The sequence below is a fragment of the Coregonus clupeaformis genome, chromosome 19, assembly GCF_020615455.1.
Source record: "Coregonus clupeaformis isolate EN_2021a chromosome 19, ASM2061545v1, whole genome shotgun sequence".
NCBI classification, from domain to species: Eukaryota; Metazoa; Chordata; class Actinopteri; order Salmoniformes; family Salmonidae; genus Coregonus; species Coregonus clupeaformis.
In genome coordinates, this window is record NC_059210.1 from 23274972 (window position 1) to 23299252 (window position 24281).

Below are 24281 nucleotides of genomic sequence, written 5' to 3' on the forward strand. Positions count from 1 at the left end.
GATCATTGTTTTCACCTGGATTCACCTGGTAAATCTATGTCATGGAAATAGCAGGTGTTCTTAATGTTTTGTATAGTCAGTGTATACATTTGACTATAAATGTGTAAAACAAATGTAATATATGCTTATTTTAGGGAATTAAAACCAAAAACGTGTGAAGAAAATGTGTTACTGCTTGTGCTTGACATATTTTTAAGATAAAAATATGTTGGGGGCTTTTAGGTTTAACTGTAATGTAAACAGGAATGTAGCCTAATATACTGTACTTATGTGTCAAACGCATTGGGCTATACAACATTTGGCACTGATGAATGATTACACAATAATAGCCTATGTTAAGAAAAATATGTAGCTATTCCCGAACCAGACCATTTATGTTCTCATTTTGCTGAAGGCAATTATCAACAGAATTTAAGGGAGCGCGTGTCATAGAGTCGGGCGTTGTTGGAATGCGCAACCACTTGGACGGCTCCACTACACCACTCCGCGAGAGACTGTCACAGACCAGAATGACCTGCCCTCGAGGCCAACCACAACAATTTGTATTCCCCTGATTATATTTTTTGGACGTCATGAAAATAACGTCAATTTGTGCATAGAATGAAACGTGTTTAAGGTATCGAGAAAGAAGCGTTCTTCAGATAAGAGTATTAGTTTTAAAAAAGCACATTTACCAAGGTAAGTGAATATTGAGGCATGTGTGTATTTTTATCCTATGCGATATACATATATTATGTCTGGAAACATGTAAATGTCTCTTTTCATTAAAAACGCAATGTGTTCCAATGTGTGCTGCTAACTAAAATATTTTGGATATTCATTGATTGTCATTTTAATGTTCAATGTACTTCTTCCTGAAATTGCAAACTTATGAAAATATTTATGGTGGCACACAGGATATGTCATAGGTTATTATGAGCATAGAGCAGTCACAAAGCTCAAGCTGTCAACCACAAGAAGAAACAGAGTCAGTTGCCACCAGTTCTAAAGCAGAAATGTCAGTCTCCACGGAGACTCATGTCTTTATTTCTCAGGTTCACTCTTACCTATCTCTTTCTCTATCTATCTAATCATTGCTCCATCTCTCTCTGGATTTCCCTGTGTTCATCCCTTTTGGTAGTTGAAATCTATTCTGAAATGTATTGAATTTCCATTGTACGCAACCATCAAAAACTCTGTTCCATTCACACCCACCCCAATAAGTATTATCTAGTGACATTTGATCTCACAGTAGATGAGATGATGCAGTCAGCCTGGTCCTTCAGCACTGAGATTAGTGAAGATGGGAATGCAATTTTCAGCTTGGGTTGACAACTGTCTTGATTGATAGTGTAGTATCTAAACAGTTTATGATTTTGCTGACATTTGCAAATGGTGTAATGGATGAACTCTACTCTGCTTTGCTGAAACATCTGGAAAGCATTACTACATAGGTTTCTTGGAATAGAGGAGAGTCTACTATGTAGAGGCCAGGGATTGGTCTATTAAAATCACGCCATATTATGTTACATAGGATATAAATACCATGTTCTGAACAAAGGGGGGGAGACAACAGATTGGGCCGTTGTTCTCCAGATATCTGCAGATGTCTGTAAATTGATACTGTGATCTTTGATACAATAATAAACCTTTATGATCAAAGTACAGTGGAAGCGGACTTCTTATCATCACAGCATAGATCAGCATCGTTGTCTTGGACACCACCACAATAGTAATCTTGATAGATCTATGCATATCTATATGTGTTGATTAGCCTGGACCATTTGAAGATGGAGCAATATGTCCCTAATTACTGGCCCAAGACCCAATTTAATATTTTTACCATCTGAATAAATGGTCTGAGAAAAGTTTGCCTGCTGATTAGAAGGGGCACCTGAGGGGCTCTTTATGTTTGCAGACACTTCATTCTACCACACTGAACACAGAGAGAACAACATGACACTGAGGGTGGTGATTTGGATCTGTAACTCACAGACAGGTGTTGTTGAGTCTTTTAGGTAACCAACTCAGTTTTCAGTGTGTGATTATATAATGGAATATTCAGCGACGCACATGGAATTTTTTTTAACTAATATGTTAAAGTATCAAACATTTTATTTGAACTTCATTACGCCTACAGTATGTGGCATTATTTATTTTAACATTCAAGTCACTGAGACAGTTCTAGGCCCTTTAGTCACTAATTCAGATCATATAGTCTTGCCCCATTTCCCTCTACCACACAAAGATGCTTATCATACCTTAGCAAATCAAATGCTCCATTTATGTTAGAGTAAAATACCATGTACGTTGTGTTTACTGTGCTATTAGGGGGAGTGAGGCACAGTTTCCAAGGGGTTGGTGTGTGTGTGTGTGTGTGTGTGTGTGTGTGTGTGTGTGTGTGTGTGTGTACATGTGTTTGGATCCCCGATCTCTATGTTTGTATAAGGATAAGGATGATCATGTTGATTTGGTAAATACTAGTTTTCCATTATATCAGCCTTCAGAAGTTAACAAATAGCCCTTACAGTGAGGGTATATATGGCCAGAGCTTTGCCTTAGGTGTGAAGAGTGTGTTAATCACTCCAATGAATGTAATGTTGGATGGACTGATCCTGAGGGGCTGTTTGGGGATATGGGGTGAGTTATCACCCTCTTTATTTTAGGTATGTGAGCAAGACTATGCTGATGTCTTCTATATAATATTTTTACTGATACCAAAACAACATTTAACTGTTTACATTATACAAGCAATTGAGAATATGATACTTTACTTTTGCACACTTGTTTGCGAATACATCCAGCCATGAAGATTATTATGATTTCGTTGGAAGTGTGTGATGTGTTTAGTTTATGATGCTGTACACTTCAGTATGCTCCCATTGTACACTTCAGTATGCTCCCATTGTACACTTCAGTATGCTCCCATTGTACACTTCAGTATGCTCCCATTGTACACTTCAGGATGCTCCCATTGTACACTTCAGTATGCTCCCATTGTACACTTCAGTATGCTCCCATTGTACACTTCAGTATGCTCCCATTGTACACTTCAGTATGCTCCCATTGTACACTTCAGTATGCTCCCATTGTACACTTCAGTATGCTCCCATTGTACACTTCAGTATGCTCCCATTGTACACTTCAGTATGCTCCCATTGTACACTTCAGTATGCTCCCATTGTACACTTCAGGATGCTCCCATTGTACACTTCAGTATGCTCCCATTGTACACTTCAGTATGCTCCCATTGTACACTTCAGTATGCTCCCATTGTACACTTCAGTATGCTCCCATTGTACACTTTTGCTTTGGTTGAATCTAATTATTGGTAATGGAAAGACCTTTAGATGGAAAGAGCCTCATATACGGTACCGACATATAACAGTCCATTAACCATAACAGAAAATGACAATGTATAAACATTTTCATTTAGATTTTATTTGTATATTAAGTGTTCATTATAACCTTACAATGCATTACTTAAATTCATCACTTATGGTATAACATACAGTGCATTCGGAAAGTATTCAGACCCATTCCCCTTTTCCACATTTTGTAACGTTACAGCCTTATTCTAAAATGGATTACATAAAAAAATGTCCTCTCAATCTACACACAATACCCCATAATGACAAAGTGGAAACAGGTTATTTGATTTTTTTTCTTTTACTGAAAAACCTTACTTACATAAGTATTCAGACCCTTTGCGATGAGACTCTAAATTGAGCTCAGGTGCATCCTGTTTCCATTGATCATCCTTGAGATGTTTCTTCAACTTGATTGGTGTCCACCTGTGGTAAATTCAATTGATTGGACATGATTTGGAAAGGCACACACCTGTCTATATAAGGTCCCATAGTTGACAGTGCATGTCAGAGCAAAAACTAAGCCATGAAGGCGAAGGAATTGTCCATAGAGCTCCAAGACAGGATTGTGTCGAGGCACATGTCTGGGGAAGGGTACCAAAAAAATATCTGCAGCATTGAAGGTCCCCAACAACACAGTGGCCTCCATCATTCTCAAATGGAATTAGTTTGGAACCACCAAGACTCTCCTAGAGCTGGCCGCCTGGCCAAACTGAGCAATCGGGGGAGAAGTGCCTTGGTCAGGGAGGTGACCAAGAACCCGATGGTCACTCTGACAGAGCTCCAGAGTTCCTCTGTGGAGATGGGAGAACCTTCCAGAAGGACAACCATCTCTGCAGCACTCCACCAATTAGGCCTTTATGGTAGAGTGACCAGACCGAAGCCACTCCTCAGTAAAAGGCACATGACAGCCCACTTGGAGTTTGCCAAAAGGCACCTAAAGGACTCTCAGACCATGAGAAACAAGATTCTCTGGTCTGATGAAACCAAGATTGAACTCTTTGGCATGAATGCCAAGCGTCACGTCTGGAGGAAACCAGGCACCATTCCTATGGTGGAGCATGGTAGTGGCAGCATCATGCTGTGGGGATGTTTTTCAGCGGCAGGGACTGGGAGGCTAGTCAGGATCGAGGGAAAGATGAACGGAGCAAAGTACAGAGGGATCCTTGATGAAAACCTGCTCCAGAGCGCTCAGGACCTCAGACTGGTGCGAAGGTTCACCTTCCAACAGGACAACGACCCTAAGTACACAGCCAAGACAACGCAGGAGTGGCTTCGGGACAAGTCTCTGAATGTCCTTGAGTGGCCCAGCCAGAGCCCGGACTTAAACCCAATCAAACATCTCTGGAGAGACCTGAAAATAGCTGTGCAGCGACGCTCCCCATCCAACCCGACAGAGCTTGAGAGGATCTGCATAGAAGAATGGGAGAAACTCCCCAAATACAGGTGTGCCAAGCTTGTGGCGTCATACTCAAGAAGACTCAAGGCTGTAATCACTGCCAAAGGTCCTTCAACAAAGTACTGAGTAAAGGGTCTGAATACTTATGTAAATGTGATATTTCAGTTTTTTTTTTTTTATACATTTACAAAGAAAAACAACAACCTGTTTTTGCTTTGTCATGATGGGGTATTGTGTGTAGATTGATGAGGGAAAAAACTATTGAATCCATTTCAGAATAAGGCTGTAACTATGCAGTCCTACATCTGTGGTCTGTTGGGATTATAATCCATTTCCTATATTCTGGTTCCACAATGGCACATCAGTATCTTAGCAACAAGAGCCCTCACCACACTCCTCATGTCCTCACATTACGTTACCTGTGTATGAATGTTTGACAGAGTACAGCTTTTATTCTCTCATATGACACATGAAGGACCCTTGTAGATCAATTATTCTGCATGTGACCCTGACCTTTGTTTTTCCTGCAGCTGAATTGATTCGTTCAACTCTCTGGATACTGCACATGGATATAATATATTTTTTAATGTTCTATTGAATATGGAATATGATAATTTATGATAGGTCTCAAATTCTCTGTCATTACCCGCCCCGCATTAAATATCCTCATGTTTTTGTGCGTCTCTCTACCTTATTTTGAACCAACGAGTCTCTACAGAACGCTCAATGCTACAGTAATGTCATTCATAGTGCCGTTTCTCTGTGCTGTGTGTGTTCCTAGGCTGTGGGAGAGCTGACACTCCTGCGAGCATGGCCTACACGCTAGGCACGGGGCCTGATTCTGGGCCAACCATGGGTCCCCAGCATTGCGTCACTAGGGTGGAGCTGTCCGTGTGCTGTGGCAACCTGCTGGACAGAGACGTGGCCTCCAAGTCTGACCCCTTCTTAGTGCTCTTCCACGAGGTGGACAGCAACTGGGTTGAGGTGAGGAGGGTTGGGCATGTATGGAAAAGGTTGAGGGGATCAATTATAAAGGAAAAGAAAAGGGAAAATGACTGTTGGAAAAGTGGAAAGAATGAGGGATTGGAAGGGTTGGATAAAGTGGTGAAGTAAACCACTTGAGAGGGTATAATAAACATTAATACATATCCTCTGACTGTTGAATGCTCTCAATGTTTTATTGATTGATACTCGTCAAGTTCGCAATAACACACAGTGTTATCAATATAGAATGGAAAACATAAATCCAGAGCTGTCTTTGAAGCTGTGGTGTCTTGTGGAGTGTATATCTGTGTGTGTGCTCCGGGTGCCCTCTCAGTGCCAGGGAAAAACATGCCTCCCTGGGTAGTGTTGTGTTGAAGCAGGCTAAGTGTGATCGCTGCAGGCTTGGGCTGTCGGTCAACAGGGCAGGCTCCAACATGAAACCAGCATAGCGGTTGCTGCAGTTACCATGGAAATGTGGACGGAAACAAAGGAATCATGATGTTCTTGATGCATGGAAAGAGAGTGGAAAGAGTAATGAGGAATGGAACTTACAGGCAAACAGGGAAGGGACATGGAATATACCGTGGGTTTTGAAAACGGGCAGCCTATGTGTAAAAAGTACCTTAGAGGCTGTGTGCTATTCCAGAGGTGTAACATTTCATATCTTTAAACTCATGTAGTAATCCTGACAATGGTTTCTCTTTGGATCATGATGAAAGCTACAGCACATGAAACACATAACTATACACAAACATTCGAAAGCTATATGAAACAAAAACACACAGCAGAGAAGAAATAGAGGAGTGAAGGGTTTTTAAAGGGAAGGGCTTTTCTTCCTGTCTGTCTCGGCGTGAGAGAAGGGTTCACTCTGGGTGGAGGAGCCATCTGTGCTGTGGGGGTAAAGAGGGAAGTGTGAAAACACAGAAAGGGGAGGGCGGAAACAGTCAGAGAAGGTGCTGGGAGAGACACAGAGGCGAGGGGTTCCAGTCAAACAGACAGAGCAGCGTTGGAATGTACAGTTTGCTCTGATCTAGTCTCAGAGATGAGAGCACAGTAGGGGTCGAGGACTAGGTGTATACTCTATCAGTGTAAGTCACACATACACTGTGTTAGTCACCACCAGCTGGGTTTCTCTTTCACATGAATAAGGCCTTTTCAACCTTACACACAACCACATTTCCACCTTCCACATCCTCTCTGTGTGTTCGGTGGTTGCACGTTTGTGTGTGAATACAGTACTTGTTTGACAAAACCATATTCCTGTGTATTATTTTCAGATTGGTCGAACAGAGACTGCGGTGAATAACCTGAACCCAGTGTTTGGGGTGAAGTTTAAGGTGGACTACCATTTTGAGGAGGTCCAGAAGCTCAAGTTTGCCCTGTTTGATGAGGACAAGTGCAGCAGCCAGCTGTATGAGCATGACTTCCTGGGAGAGTACATCTGTACACTGGGGGTGGTATGCTACCTGTCACATTGTTCTTAGAATCTGTCTGTGACCCCTTTCTGCACCTGTTTATCACCTGTTTGTTATGTTTATTTGCAGTTGGGCATTTTCACCCCTCACTCACTTCTCTCTCTGGTCTGTTATGTTTAGATTGTGTCCAATAAGAAACTTCACCGGTCACTGACCTTGGCCAATGGCAAGCCAGCTGGGAAGGGAACCATCACAGTGAGAACATCATGCTGCACAACCCACAGAGCGATCCAAGAAATAAACACATGTCCACACACATACACACACACACACACACACACACACACACTCTCACACACACACACACACACACACACACACTCCCACACACCCTCACACACACACGTTTTGTAACATGATACAGTTTACCACATAGTAACGGTTTCTCTTGTGTACAGATAACTGCGTTGGAGCTGTCAGACAATAGAGTAATCACACTGACCTTGTGTGGGAGAAAGCTTGACAAGAAGGTAAGAGTCACTGCCCACATAGTACTATATTATCATTGAATGTTAAGAATTTCTTACGTAATATTTGGAACAATATGATTTTGTCAATAAAGACAATGCTAATGAAACAACAACAATGCCCTCTCCAAGTCTTCATAGTGGAATGCCGGCAGCTATGTGGGCCATTGTCAAACCAGATTGTTTTGTTTTGCAGGATTTCTTTGGTAAATCAGACCCCTATCTAGAGTTCCACAAGCAAGGAGATGATGGGAAATGGATGTTGGTCCACAGGACAGAGGTGAGTTGGCTCAGTAGTTGGTCAGGAGTGGCTGTTTAGACTATTTGAATGTGTATTAGTGTATTATATCACTAAACAAGGTGTATTACCACCTGGTAATACAGTAACTGGATTGATCCAGCTTCTGAGTTCTGTATTCCAAATGACATGGAAGAAGTTGTATCTCTGTAGCTGTTTTTGTGCTGCAGGTGATAAAGAACACTCTGGACCCGGTGTGGAAGCCCTTCACAGTACCACTCATCTCCCTCTGTGATGGGGACGTAGACAGGAGCATCAAGGTGAGTGAGATTTGCCAATGTGCATTCATCTTAGGGCGATGGCATGAAAATGTTAGCGATGGAATCCTCTTTTAGATATGTAAAAAGCCAAATACATTTTAAGTGATTTGTTGTGGTATTACTGAATTTTCATATATTTTTGTCCTTCCTGTGTTGTCTCGTATTACAGGTACTGTGCTATGATTACGACAACGACGGAGGTCATGACTTCATTGGAGAATTTCAGACCACTGTCACCAAGATGAGTGAAGCCCAGAATTCACTGGAGGTGAGGGAAGGATTGTAGATCTGTTCCTGTTTATCTATGGGAGTTTGTTCTGTATGCGTTAGTCATGCTTTGATGTGGATCTAAGACCATTTTCACATTGTCTCTAATCTGAAAGCACTCCTCACTGTGAGTGAAGGACTCACTTAAGACACTACAGTCTCAATGCACCTAACACAGTTCACCATTTCTGAATGGAGGATGCCCGTTCATTTGGATATTCGCAAGTGTTTATTTACTAACACCAATACAATCTACTGCCTGTTTTAACCTCACTAAGACATGTTGGGTAACACTTTATTTTACAGCCCGGTAACACCTGGTGAGAGAAGTAGGAAGAGCTACATTTTTCTTCCATTTTTAGCTGCCAACTTCTTCCTGAAAACCTTGTGTCATTTGCTAATGGCAGAAATGCAAATAGAGCTTGAGTGTGAGAATGAGTGTAAATTGTGTGGGTGTGCAGATGGGCCCTAGTTGTAATTTCTCACTCTGTGTTCCTCTGGTCCAGGTCGAATTTGAATGTATTAATCCCAAAAAACAGAAGAAGAAAAAGAGCTACAAAAACTCTGGAATCATCATTCTGAAGTCATGCAAGGTGAACCAAAACACACAGACTAATAGATATACACTATGCCTCTTAATTAGTCAACCCATTATGGCAATCACAAAAAGGCATATTAAGTATAAAAGGAAACATCTTTAAATGTATTATGAATCCACATAAAGCATTATGCACACAGCTAATTACTTTCCTTCAAAGTAGTTTTTTTTATTACAAACAAAAATGCATGTAATGGCTCGCTTCAGGCAGGGATTAGAGTAATGGCTCCAAATCCCTATTAAAGGCATGTATTAATATCAGCACAAAACACCTGTCAGTCTCACACAGTCCACCACGGTTCTGCCTGCAGTAATCACCTTTGTTCAGGCAGCCAATTACTGAATATGGAGATGACTCAGTCCTATCAAAGTGCCACTGTCGTGCCTCCTCCAATTATTTATCTATAGGAAAAATTATTTGAACTTGCTAGAGTATGGAATAGTATGAGCAGAGTTTGAATAATGTTTGAATAATGTCTCCTCAGGTTGAAAGGGACTATACCTTCCTGGACTATATTTTAGGTGGATGCCAGATCATGTTCACTGTGAGTATGAGGTCATCACTCAACTCAGTGTGTCTCCCACTCTGCCTGTAAACTCTGACCCTTTACTCCCACTCTCACCCATCTCTGCCACCCACCTACAGTAACTCAGACATCCACCCACCCCTGGCAATGAACTCCAATATGTCAAATTACAGATAACTCAGGATGGAACACAAACACACTGCGCACACACACGCACGTACTGTACGTACGCACACATACAAACTAACAAATACATTTTGAAATATATTTTAATTTAACATGTATTTTTTATTTGAACATAAACCACTTGCATATGCTACTTCATTCATTGAATGCACACCACAGTACTGTAAATCTTTGGAAACATGGTAGGTTCAGAATTCTCTGTAGTAGGAGAAAATCATCATTGGTCTATTTTTGGCTCAGGCTGATGGGAGAAACATTGTGCGTCCCTGGTGATGTCACACCTTTGTGTCAGTGCTCCATTATTGGCCAGCCAGGGTATTTACAGTTGAAGTCGGAAGTTTACATACACTTAGGTTGGAGTCATTAAAACTTGTTTCTCAACCACTCCACAAATTACTTGTTAACAAACTATAGTGGCCATCACAAAGCCCTGACCTCAATCGTATAAAAAATGTGTGGGCAGAACTGAAAAAGCGTGTGCAAGCAAAGAGGCCTACAAACCTGACTCAGTTACACCAGCTCTGTCAGGAGGAATGGGCCAAAATTCACCGATTTTATTTTATCGTGGGAAGCTTGTGGAAGGCTACCTGAAACATTTGACCCAAGTTAAACAATTTAAAGGCAATGCTACAAAATACTAATTGAGTGTATGTAAACTTCTGACCCAATGGGAATGTGATGAAAGAAATAAAAGCTTAAATAAATCCTTCTCTCTACTATTATTCTGACATTTCACATTTTTAAAATAAAAAGTGGCGATCCTAACTGACCTAAGACACAGAATTTTTACTAGGATTAAATGTCAGGAATTGTGAAAAACTGAGTTTAAATGTATTTGGCTAAGGTGTATGTAAACTTCCGACTTCAACTGTATCTTCAATGGTGCTGAAACATTTTACACCACCACCACTTACGTATCCGTGCTACCGTGAAATACTCAGAGAAGCAGTGCCCTTTGTGGTGCAAAAATTTGTGTTTGATCTATGTTCTCAGCACCCAGGGTTTATAAAAGTGTAAAAATAACTGTTACCAAAATGATGACATGTTGTTGTACACTGTAGATACTTTAGTACACACCAATATATAATGTAGACTTGTATGCCCATATTCTGTATATACTTTGTAGCCACAAAATAATTCCACCTGTTTTTTATTATTCCCTGGATGGCTAAATTAACTTGTTCCATCTTGCCACAACTCTTTAGTTACGTGTATGTGACTAGATGTGTTTATTTATGTGGTCGTGGACCACAGACATTGTTCTGATGAGCAGGTTATGTGTGGTCCTGTTCAACCAATTATTTTATCCCAATGTTATTGTCAGATTTTTAAAAATAAGCAAATAGAACATTTGTGTTTCCATAGTTACTGTGTTTTGTGCCAAAGCAGACTATGTCTTTGCAGGAATGAAAGAGAGAAAGAGAGACAGAAAACAATATAGGGGTATGACTGGAGAGACACAACTCAATGGTTTGGCTTTAGGTGGCTACATCTTATAGGTCCCCCTTGAGAGACCAATGGAATTTGTGTTTGTACTGTATCCATAATATTTTGTCCTTTTAGTTTACATTTTCTAAAACCTAGCTGATAGACAGGAAATGTGCAATGATTCCTGACAGTTTTACTAAATGTATCCGATTTTAAAAGAGGAGGTACTCCTATTTCTACTGGGACAAATTATGTACAGTTGAAGTTGGAAGTTTACATACACTTAGGTTGGAGTCATTAAAACTAGTTTTTCAACCACTCCACAAATTTCTTGTTAACAAACTATAGTTTTGGCAAGTCACTTAGGATATCTACTTTGTGCATGACACAAGTAATTTTTCCAACAATTGTTTACAGACAGATTATTTCACTTATAATTCACTGTATCACAATTCCAGTGGGTCAGAAGTTTACATACACTAAGTTGACTGTGCCTTTAAACAGCTTGGAAAATTCCAGAAAATGATGGCTTTAGAAGCTTCTGATATCAGTCAGGAAGTTAAAGCTTGGTCGCAAATGGGTCTTCCAAATGGACAATGACCCCAAGCATACTTCCAAAGTTGTGGCAAAATGGCTTAAGGACAACAAAGTCAAGGTATTGGAGTGGCCATCACAAAGCCTTGACCTCAACCCTATCGAACATTTGTGGGCAGAACTGAAAAAGCATGTGCAAGCAAGGAGGCCTACAAACCTGACTCAGCTACACCAGCTCTGTCAGGAGGAATGGGCCAAAATTCACCCAATTTATTGTGGGAAGCTTGTGGAAGGCTACCCAAAACGTTTGACCCAAGTTAAACAATTTAAAGGCAATGCTACCAAATACTAATTGAGTGTATGTAGACTTCTGACCCACTGGGAATGTGATGAAAGAAATAAAAGCTGAAATAAATCATTCTCTCTACTATTATTCTGACATTTCACATTCTTAAAATAAAGTGGTGATCCTAACTGACCTAAGACAGGGAATATTTACTAGGATTAAATGTCAGGAATTGTGAAAAACTGAGTTTAAATGTATTTGGCTAAGGTGTATGTAAACTTTCGACTTCAACTGTATATCCTTTAAAAAATATATATGTTCAAAACCCCCAGTAAAATTAGAACACCTGTACCTTAATCCACTATGATAATTCAAATATTTCAATAGTTCACACATTCGTGCTTCGTGGATATTACACCTGCATGTTATAATTCAGTCGAGATTGGTGTTTGAGAACGAATGTGAATCTAAATCCTCAACTGTGCATCCTGCAGTTCTCTTAATCTGTTTTCTCTTGTGAGAGACCCAGGGCTCTCTCTCTGTTCTATGGGATTCAATTAAACTTAGCATGCATCTAATTCTAATCTGTTAGAGGGGAAATCTTCTCTACAGAGATCCAGATGAGGAGCACTGCTCATATTGACTGGAATTGAAGAAAACAGTGTTTGTGGTAGTTGCAGAGAAAACCTTATTGACTATATAACACAATATTAAGAACATTGTAATAAAAGCAGCATTACAACAGTGGTCAAACTAGCCTACAGGCCAGGCCTGCGGTGGGGAGCAGTGCTCAGTACACCAGTGTTCATCTATGAGGTTATCTGATTGTTCATTAGCTTGTTATCTCACCACCGGCTCTTTCGGAAGCCCTACAGGGCCCTAAATGGTTATTTAGCTGTCCCCATAGGAGAACCCTTTTAGGTTCTAGATAGCACCTTTTTTTCTAAGAGTGTAACAAAGGGTTAGAGACATGTTTAAGAAACAGTGTGGTCCTTCATCTGTACTAAAGGGAGTTAAAGCTGAAGATGTGAGTCAGTTCCCTGATCAGCACACTCATCATCTTACCTTGATTGAGACGCATGGGGTCAGGCATAAGACGTGGCACCCTAATTCTATCTGATCTCATCTATCTATTTCTCTCTCTCTCTCTCTCTCTCTCTCTCTCTCTCTCTCTCTCTCTCTCTCTCTCTCTCTCTCTCTCTCTCTCTCTCTCTCTCTCTCTCTCTCTCTCTCTCTCTCTCTCTCTCTCTCTCTCTCTCTCTCTCTCTCTCTCTCTCTCTCTCTCTCTCTCTCTCTCTCTCTCTCTCGCTCTCTCATTACCTTTCTGTCCATCTATTGAACAAGGGAAGCTGTCCAGTTGTCAGCCACAGGTTTGGTAGGAGCTGGAGGAGATCTGAGTAGCAACCATACACCGTGATGTGATTCTTGGTTGAAGGCAGTAGCATGGACTGGATGAGAATGTGGCCTTGTTTATATGTGAACACTTGTACTCACCGCTTTAGGGAGGGCTTGTCAGTTGTAATCTTTGAGCAAATTAGCATGTTTATATTGTAACCTTCTAAATGAAGTCACTTTTCCTGAGGACAGGATCCTGAAATAAGGCTTGAATCTATTTATCCGCTCCACATCTTTGTTCATAGTCTGAGCTGATTTCTAGGCTTTGTTTGTGTTTGTGAGCATGTCTGCTATTCCTGTAGGTTGGCATTGACTTCACAGCATCTAATGGGAACCCCCGGGAGCCCTCCTCTCTTCACTACATCAACCCTCTGGGCAGCAACGAGTACCTGTCAGCCATCCTGGCTGTGGGCCAGATCATCCAGGACTATGACACGTGAGTCCCATTATAGTAAACACTAATGACAGGACTCAATATGATCATATCACAGATACATACAGTATAATATGTTTTATAATACATCAGTCTTAAGTCACTAAAAGGTCCCTTCAACTCTTCTAATTCTGTGTCTACTCAGTTATATTCTTTATGTCACTCCAAAATATCAGATTGTGTGGGTAGGTTTAATTGTTTATGATAAAATACCAACCCAAGTTTATTGCGACATTCCATAATGTAAAATTGTATGTTGAATTTTGATGAAGTAGCTCAACACTGCCAATCCGTTGCAATCCTTCCTCAGTGACAAAATGTTTCCTGCTCTGGGATTTGGGGCTCAACTCCCTCCAGACTGGAAGGTAAGTGTATGTACTGTCTGTATGCGAGTGTGTGTCTTCACGGCACATACATATGATAGAAGTAGAGCCAAAGGAGTGTTAAAGAGAAGAGGGAGACTGGAAGAGAGCGCTATCACAGAGATAAAGAGTATGTATAATACATGCATAATCCAATGATTATGCAACTGTCATCCCATCTGGGTTGCCATGGCACTGCACTGATGTAAAGGACAAAGGGAAGAGGAGGATAAGCAACAGAAATAGACTGAATATTTAGCCTTGCTTTCAGATACTGTATGGGAAGTGTTTAGGGAGGTCTAACCCATCTGTGGTCTGAGAGGACAAGAGGAAGGAGAGAAGGAGAGGTTGAAAAAATGGGAATGAAAGGGCGCTGCAGGGATGGGAATGTATGTAATGGAAAGCTAAATAGAATAGAGAAAGTGACAGAAGCAGGGTTGGGGGAGGGGAGTATGATACAATTTCATCACATACACAATTCACTACTTTTACCACCAGTTACAATTATACAATGGAAATTCATATTTCTACTGCACTCTACAGTCTACAGTCAATTAGCCATTTCTGCACCTGAGGCTTGCTTCTTTCTCTCCTGAACCTGCAGGTGTCTCATGAATTTGCCATAAATTTTGACCCCACCAATCCATTCTGCCAAGGTGAGCAACTACTATGTTATCTGTAACTCCTATTTAAAACCTTACTACAAAATGTACTTACTAGAGTTGGTTTCTTGTTTTTTCCATGGAGTTGGACTTCTGTCTAATGTATTAGAGAACTACCATACTAAAACCCTCTGTGTAGAGTCTGAGTTTGCTGTCGAGCATTTTCCATGACATAGTTTCCATGTGTGTTTCCTGTTTCCTGTGGTCAGGCGTGGAGGGGATTGCCCAGGCCTACTCTGCCTGCCTGCCACACATCCGCTTCTATGGCCCCACCAACTTCTCCCCCATCATCACCCATGTGGCCCGCTTCGCCACCCAGGCCCTGCAACAGGAGACTGCTGCGGTGAGTGCTCGTTAGCACTATTAGGACTACTACTTTCACTGTTTCATTGTTTATCCATTTTCATTCTATTGAATCTATCATTTTGCTGTTAAAGATGGCCATCCAAACTCATGTCATTAGTATGAGTCAACATTACCGGTTCTAAATGACATGTAAATCCCCCCACGTTACCAATGCTTATTGACTTTAAAGGCGGGTGCACTTTGTAGTAAACACAAGCACTGTTCCACTGCCCATAGCCAGATGTGGCAGCACATGCTGACCATGTGATAGGTTTCCAACTGTAACCCAGAGCTCCTGAAGTCACTGAACCGTTAAACATTCACACGGTTGGAAAGGTAATACCACTGAGTCATTACATTACGTCTTCTTGTTCCATGGTAGAGGTTTTTATCGAAAGATTCCATTTCCATGGAAAACTTACCCTCACCACAGCTGAAGCAACTCAAAAGCCATATTTAACAATATGGGAAATAGCTGGAGTAATTACTACATAATCTACTCTACACGCACCGAATCCAAACACTTTCCACTCATGCCTGTTTTTACAACAGTAGTGCTCTGTACTCTTCCTCTCATGCATAATGAGACATTACAGACTCCATCTTATTGGTAAAGTCTTAACAGTTACAGTGGAAAGAGCTCAGCCCATTGGACAGCTTTCCCTTTAAGAGCAATTATTTCCTGTGTCTCTCAGACAGGTCTGTTCCACTCAGAGCTGCTCAGCATGCTGTAATCAGAAAAGAATGAGTCCCCTTACTTCTGTTCACATGGGCCTATCAGCAAGCTGTGTGTGTGTGTTTTGTGTGTGTGTGTATGTGTGTATGTGTGCACGTGTGCATGTGTGTGTGTGTGTGTGTTTTGGACTCAGGGTATATAAGATGGAGAGTTGGTCCAGCACTAACAGATCCTAATTGCTGTGTGAGAAACCTCAAAACTCTGCTTCTGGTTGCCAGTTCAGAGTCTGCAGAGGCATTTTGAACATCGCTCGCAATTTCTCTCTGCTCTTATTACCAGCACAGAGGAGAGGAGCGCAGCCATTAAAATCCCCTTTCAATTATACAGATGTAGGATGTTAATTTTATTAAATTAAATTAAATTAAAAACTTGTAGTGTTTTTAAAGTTAAAAAAGTCTTCTGAAGTTTGTAATTTCCACTTTGAAATTTCAGACTTGATTTTACATAATGAAAAACTTATCAACCCCTACAAAAATGTCCATTCATTATAATCCGCATAATAATTCACATTTCCTGCTGTAGCAAACTGTCTCAAATTAAGATCCTATATCTGTAGTTATTTATAGAAGGTGATTCAGTGAACAAATATACCCTCTTTTCACCTGTTGTTCATTGGTTTTAATGACTAATGAGGCGTGGCCTAGAAGTCTGCTCTTTTCTCTTTGCAGTCCAACAGAATGGTCTCTCTCTGTCTCTGCTCTGTGATGGAAGAGGTTCTGACTCTAGACAGAGATGCAGCACTGGAGAATGTGACAGCAAGGATGTGACAGCGACCCCATAGGAGAACCATTTGAAGAACCCCTTTTGGTTCCAGATAGAACCCTTTTGGGCTCCATGTAGAACCCTTTCCACAGAGCGTTCTACATGGAACCCAAAGTAATTCTACCTGGAACCAAAAAGGGTTCTCCTATGAGGACAGCCGCAGAACCATTTTGGAACCCTTTTTTCTAAGTAGTCTGAACAGAATAGAATGAGACAGTTAACGAGTATTTTCCTCCAGGGAAGGAAGACAAACCAGGACAGAATGTCCCAGTTAAGAATATAGATAACATTCTTATGCCCTGAAAATAGTGAAAATACAGTCCAGACCCCTCTTTGGACCTTCTGTTTCCTGGCTTCACATTCAGATGTACACAGCCTGTGAGTTTGGAGGAAGTAATAGCTTGTTATTATTAACCATACTTTAGGCTCCTGGGAGCTTGTTGTCCCTAATTGCACCCTGTCACCCCAGAGAATATGAGAGAAACAAGAGAGAACTAGAGAGAGACCAAGGATCATTTTTACTGTAAAAACAAGAGAAATTAGCTATTGTGTTCACTTCACAAGGTTTTAGAAATGGAAGAGATAGATAAATTCCTTGATGTGTGTGCGCGTGTGCACTCGCAAATCACCTGCTAGGCATTGTAGATGTCTGTCCCTGGGCTTTGATAATGATTGTAGGTGTGTGTGAGTGTGTACAAATCGGCTGAGCTTTGGCGCGGTAGCTGTGTCTGTCTCGGTCCCTTAGATAATGATTCACTGTTAAAGTACATTAAAGGAGCAGACTTCACAGCGTCCACAGCAGGGGAGCGGGGGTTGCTATCAAACACAGGCCAACTCTGGTGGCCCCTCTGACGGGAAGCAGGCAGGAGCAAGTGGTCGCAACAGCTAGCATATCTGAGGGACTGTGTTTGTGTGGGAGGAAACTACTGACAAGACTACAGAGATTACTAGAGAGCAGTTAGTGAAGACAACAGCCACGTATGTGTTGCTGTGTTTGTGAACTTGTCAACTTCTACCTGTCTGTATGTCTTTGAGTGAGTAAAAGCATGCGTGCGATTGAAACAGCGAATGTGTGTGTGCGTGTGCATGTGTGCACACATGCATGCGCTTCTGTATGAATGTAGAGTATGTGTTTGTGTGCTTCTGTGTGTATTTTGTATGTGTGTGTGCGTGCATGTGTGTGTGTGTTTATGCAATGTGAAGAAGAGGATGAAAATAAGTGAGCCCCACCTCTCTTCTCAGCCCACTGCCAGCAGGGCTTGATGTCTCAGCATCACAGCATCACATCAACCATGCCAGAAGGCCAGGAGAGTTAATCCTGACCTCCGAATGTGTGTATTCCACACTTTAAATAAAATCTAATAAATCAAATTTTATTTGCCACATGCGCCGAATACAACAGGTGTAGACATTACCGTGAAATGCTTACTTACAGCCCTTAACCAACAAAGCATTAATTTTTTTATAAAAAAGTTAAATAAAACAACAACAACAAAAAAGTGTTGAGAAAAAAAGAGCAGAAGTAAAATAAAATAACAGTAGGGAGGCTATATACAGGGGGGTACCGGTGCAGAGTCAATGTGCGGGGGCACCGGCTAGTTGAGGTAGTTGAGGTAGTTGAGGTAATATGTACATGTGGGTAGAGTTAAAGTGACTATGCATAAATAATTAACAGAGCAGCGTAAAAAGATGGGGTGGGGGTGGGGGGCAGTGCAAATAGTCCGGGTAGCCATGATTAGTTGTTCAGGAGTCTTATGGCTTGGGGGTAGAAGCTGTTGAGAAGCCTTTTGGACCTAGATCTGTTGGGGCGGTATGCAAATTGGAGTGGGTCTAGGGTTTCTGGGATAATGGTGTTGATGTGAGCCATGACCAGCCTTTCAAAGCACTTCATGGCTACAGACGTCAGTGCTACGGGTCGGTAGTCATTTAGGCAGGTTATCTTAGTGTCCTTGGGCATGGGGACTATGGTGATCTGCTTGAAACATGTTGGTATTACAGACTCAGTCAGGGACAGGTTGAAAATGTCAGTGAAGACACTTGCCAGTTGGTCAGCACATGCTCGGAGTACACGTTCTGGTAATCCGTCTGGCCCTGCGGCCTTGTGAATGTTGACCTGCTTAAAAGTCTTACTCACATCGGCCACAGAGAGCGTGATCACATAGTCATCCGGAACAGCTGGTGCTCTCATGCATGCTTCAGTGTTGCTTGCCTCGAAGCGAGCATAGAAGTGGTTTAGCTCGTCTGGTAGGCTTGTGTCACTGGGCAGCTCGCGGCTGTGCTTCCCTAGTCTGTAATAGTTTTCAAGCCCTGCCACATCTGACGAGCGTCAGAGCCGGTGTAGTACGATTCAATCTTAGTCCTGTATTGACTCTTTGCCTGTTTGGTGGTTCGTCGGAGGGCATAGCGGGATTTCTTATAAGCGTCCGGGTTAGAGTCCCGCTCCTTGAAAGCGGCAGCTCTACCCTTTAGCTCAGTGCGGATGTTGCCTGTAATCCATGGCTTCTGGTTGGGGTATGTACGTACGGTCACTGTGGGGACGACGTCATCGATGCACTTATTGATGAAACCAGTGACTGATATGGTGTACTCCTCAATGCTATCTGAAGAATCCTGGAACATCTTCCAGTCTGTGCTAGCAAAACAGTCCTGTAGCTTAGCATCTGCGTCATCTGACCACTTTTTTATTAACCGAGTCACTGGTACTTCCTGCTTTAGTTTTTGCTTATAAGCAGGAATCAGGAGGATAGAGTTATGGTCAGATTTACCAAATGGAGGGCGAGGGAGAGCTTTGTATGTGTCTCTGTGTGTGGAGTAAAGGTGGTCTAGAGTTTTTTTCCCTCTGGTTGCACATTTAACATGCTGGTAGAAATGAGGTAGAACGGATGCCTCATTGTCTGTATTCCACACTTAAAGCAAAACCTAGCCAAGCTGTAATGGAGCTTTTTTTCACCCAGAGGGACATGTTTGTGTGGTCTGTTATTTAGAGCACTGGACACTGACAAATTAATTTGCATGGCCAGAGACGGACCAAAAAAACTGTTTATTTTATAAACCTAGGTCTAGCCCTCCCATTTGGATGATTACCAGGGCATTTGATGTCAGTCAGATTGCTTTGTTTCTTTTTGAGAACAGAAAGCCGCAGTGGGTTGGAACAGAGAGGCACATGGGGGGGCATGTTTGAAGTACTCTACATAGAGATTAGTATGGAACGTGGGAACTGCTGAGGGTCTGTGTATCAGTGGCTGTGTTTGGAGAAGCAGCTAGAGGCCCAAGTGCTGCTCTCTCCGACCCTCATGGTTTGGACCTGGCCGTATTAAACCCACAGGACTGAATGATGGTCATCAGACCATAGCTTTACACTGACTCACACTGTAGACAATCACACATAGACATGCTTTTACTGCTTTTGTGCTGCGTGCTGCGGAATGATTAAGAAATCCGTTGATCCCTTAAGACCAGAACAGCCTTTGACATTTGTGCTTGTGGGAGTGGGTCTTTTTGGGCTCCAGTCAGTTAATTCTCCAGGTCATGTGTGATAATTCAGTGCGACTGTCTGCTCTCCAACCAGCCTTATAGCTGGAAGATGATGCCACTCTGAGCAAATGGAAATCTCCATGCTAAATATGACTATCAGCAAACTGCAGCAGAAAGAACAGGAGACAGGGATTGTGTGACTATTTAAATCCTCCTTCCCTTAGCCTCCTGTTTTGCAGGAGTGGAATGGGATAGTATTGAAGCTCCTTGTTTCTCCTTCTCATCTTCACTCTCCCTATGTACAATCATTTCTCCACAATGTAATGCAATCATCAGTAATCTGACTGTGCTCTTCTAGGGTGTTTTGAGTTCATGTGCATATAAAGCTATTCAAGAAATGTGTGTCTACTGAGCGATGTGTGTGTTCACAATGAGGACACAGCTTTGATATTGGCTTCATATTAAGGGCTGGATTCAATCCATATCGCGGAAGATCCGCATACAAATTGAAAGGTAATTTCCGATTGAGCCAACATATGCAGCGTTTACTGTGAATGCAGTCTTCGCGAAAGCGGGAGTATTGCCTTTAAATTTCAATCGAGTTATAACGAGGATCTTCCGCGATACTTCTGCGATACGTATTGAATCTAGCCCTAATTTGTTATTCCAGCACCAGTGCCACTTCTGAGATGTGGTTATACAGGAGCCATCATACTGACACCGGTCCGTAATCCATGTGGCTAAACAGAACAGTTTAATAAATTTTGGCTAAATGTAATTTATGTCTGAACAATCTTTTCTGCTCTGTCCCAACATGATTATATTCACCTTCAAGTCTCCTTCACATCATCCCCGAAGCTTAAAGGAAAAATCCACTCAAAACTATATATTTTTTATTTTTTTCATTTGTCCACAGTTAATACAGTCCCAAAATGCATCATATGAAGCAAAACGCATCATCATGATAATGTGGCAAGTGACACTTTGCTTCTTGAAAATCCTAAATCTTGAAAACTTGACTGCTGACATGCAAAACATTCTGGGACTATACCAACAGTGGACTAATATTTTTTTTTACCCAAACATTTTTTTTGAGTGGATTTGTCCTTTTATTACCCCTTCTCTCCTCCTAACTCTCTCTCTCTCTTTCTCCCCCTGCAGCAATACTTCACTCTGCTGATCATCACAGATGGGGTGATCAGTGACATGGATGAGACCCGCCACGCCATCGTTCAGGCAGCCAAACTCCCCATGTCAATCATCATTATTGGAGTGGGCAATGCAGACTTTGTTGCCATGGAGTTCCTGGATGGGGACAGCAGCGTGTTACGCTCTTACACAGGAGAGGAGGCAGTCAGAGACATCGTGCAGTTTGTTCCCTTCAGGGACTTCCGAAATGTGAGTGTCTCTCATGTTTAATAGGGTGAAACAAAAGGATTGCATAAATTCCCACATTCTGATTGTACCCACAGTGTAGCTGTTGCTTCAACACATGGTAGTAAAAAGTGTCTCTTATCTGTCCATTGTGTCCGCATTGTGACCAGTTCTCCTGGTCCCTCCCTGTATGAAAAGTATTTGACAGATATTCTTTCAAAATAATATTTATTTTAAGACACATATTGATGCCGTAAGTCAATGGCATCACCTGTCAATGATTTTAAAGGGTGGGATAATTATGATTGAAATGGTTCAACTGTCCAGATCTGTCTACACTTGTAAGCTATCCAGATATTTGCGTGTCTGACTACCACCGGAGGTTGTCAGGAAGATCTGATCACAATCAGATCACAATGCGTCTTTTAATTGTCTACACCTGTCTAAAAATGTGGCCACAATCAGAATGTGGACAAGATCAGGAAAAAAGGACTCATGTTAAAACCAGGTATAAACGGGGCTTCAGACAACCTGTTGCACTATATAAACAGGTATCACATGACAGGTTGTTGTTGCTAGACAAATTAGAGATGATGCGTGCTGTAATGGATTTACTTAAATCCCGTGTGTAAACAGCATTGGGTGTGGGAGCGGGCAATCTGTAGCTTCAGTCCATCTGCAGGAAATGAAAAAAATAATTATACAGAGTATAAGGAGTGATCCAGTAAAAGGTTTACTTCCCAAACCTTTTACTGGATGAAAGTTGATTCTAATTCATTATTATTTTAAAATCACTGACATTTAGAGATCTCTAATGTGACTTTTATTTTCCTGTCATGTTCTCACAGGCTCCGAAGGAAACTTTAGCCAAATCAGTATTGGCTGAGCTGCCGCAACAGGTCACACAGTATTTCAAACAGAGGAACCTGTCGCCTAGCAACACAGCACTGGAGTGAAAGCCTGAGGCCTTGGTTCATCATGCATGTTGCAAATATCTACTCACTGTTTACAAAAAACAATGTGCATGAAAAGGTTTTTTAATATGTATTTATTTATCTGATTTTTTTTACATCTTAAAGCAAGACTTTGTGGAGGAGGAAAATGTGGCAAAGAACACTACTTTGGAGTCGCCTGAAGGGAAAGGGGATTTTAGAAGTGTGTATACTGTATACTGAATGTACATTTATACAATATTCTATATGTTTTGAAAATAAAATGTTTATGAAAAGTTCTTATGTATCTTTTATGCATTGAATTGTAATTTGTTGTACTTGTACCTTGAAGGTGTTGTAATTGATTTTATAAAGTTAATGTATTTATGTTACCACTCAGGTAAATAAAGGTACAGAAATGTCACCGGGCAGTGCACTGTGTTTGACTGGAACATAATGTCGAGCCAACACAATGGCCGTGTTCAAGCGCATTCACAACTGTGATGTATCATGGGTAAATTGTGACTGACTGACTGATCTACAAACAATATTGAGTAGTTATTTATGATGCAAGGTGATTTGTAGATCATTCTGCCTCGACTCGCCTTTAAAGATAGAGGACTCTAGTGTCCAAAAGACAGTTTAGTATGGGCAGCGCCGTTGAGGACTTTCACCATTTTTAAGTAGTCAACTGGGTGGGACTTCCTATAGGTTAAGGAAGGATCACATGATTCCATCCTCATCATCAGGAGGGATCAGCCAATGAATTATACTTGTGAGCAAACATTTCATAAATGCAGGTGGCAGTGAATCGCCAACCTTGGCTTTATACCTGTTCAAACAGAACACTACATGTAGCTAGCAGTATGCAACCTTTCAGTTTGTTTGCCAACTCATAGAAGTAGTATAAGAAGAAAATGTACTACTTCAAAATGGAGATGGCCTCAATGGTGCTGCCCATGCTCTCACAGTCACCATAAAGGGACAGATACAATGATGCGATGTCTATCTAAGTTTATGAACGTGTGCAATGAATACATTCTGGTCTTGTTCCTGCCCGATTAGATGCGCAAGTGTTGCATTGCATCAACCAATGGCCATGTTCAAGAGCATCAAAACCGTGACGTATCATGGGTAAATTGTGACTGACTGATTTACAAATATTGGGTGTGTTCGAGCAGTAAGGCTAACGAAGCCAACTGTAGATGAAAGTTGGCGAGTGAAGTCGGGAGAGGTACATCTGTGACAGTCGGACACTGTAGTGGTTTTCCAACAGCAAGGCTCGGATCAATATGTCAGTGTTGATCAGAGCCTTGCTATTTTGTGTTTATAAATGTCGAAATAAACGTTTCTGTACCCACATAGCACACACTCACAAACTGAAAACATAACGTGTGTTCAATTAATTTGTTTGAGAGAGGTCTCAAATATCACTTTCATTTGTATCCCCTGTAGCTTTAGAATTGTGTCAAAGTTGGTTCCTGTTCAGTCACATCTTTGGTCACATTCGTGTGGGTCAACCAAAACCACCCTAATGATTGGTTGACAAATAGTGCCTCCCACAATGCAGGTGATGGCTACATGGTGCAGTTGGTGAGAAGCAACTGCAGCAACTTGAAGGTGACTTTATCAAAAACAGCATGACTTTTGATCACATGGTAAGTCACACAATTTTTATCCCCATAATGCAACACACTTTGAAAGGACTAGACAAAATTGATCCGGGCGCGTTCAACATTGGAGCCAACTT

At 41.5% G+C, this 24281-nt stretch overlaps 1 protein-coding gene across 1 annotated transcript; it reads left to right on the forward strand.

The window, feature by feature from the left end:
- The first annotated feature begins 456 nt into the window (after positions 1-456).
- On the forward strand, positions 457-23419 carry cpne2 (copine II). Its single transcript, XM_045227117.1, has 16 exons — positions 457-678; positions 5528-5730; positions 7008-7187; positions 7326-7400; positions 7604-7675; positions 7869-7952; positions 8141-8230; positions 8400-8498; positions 9004-9090; positions 9581-9640; positions 13754-13887; positions 14195-14249; positions 14851-14902; positions 15118-15251; positions 21387-21623; positions 22448-23419. Exons 2-16 carry the CDS (start codon positions 5557-5559, stop codon positions 22553-22555), a joined length of 1641 nt encoding a protein of 546 aa, XP_045083052.1. The 5' UTR covers positions 457-678; positions 5528-5556; the 3' UTR covers positions 22556-23419.
- The last annotated feature ends 862 nt before the right edge of the window (positions 23420-24281 follow it).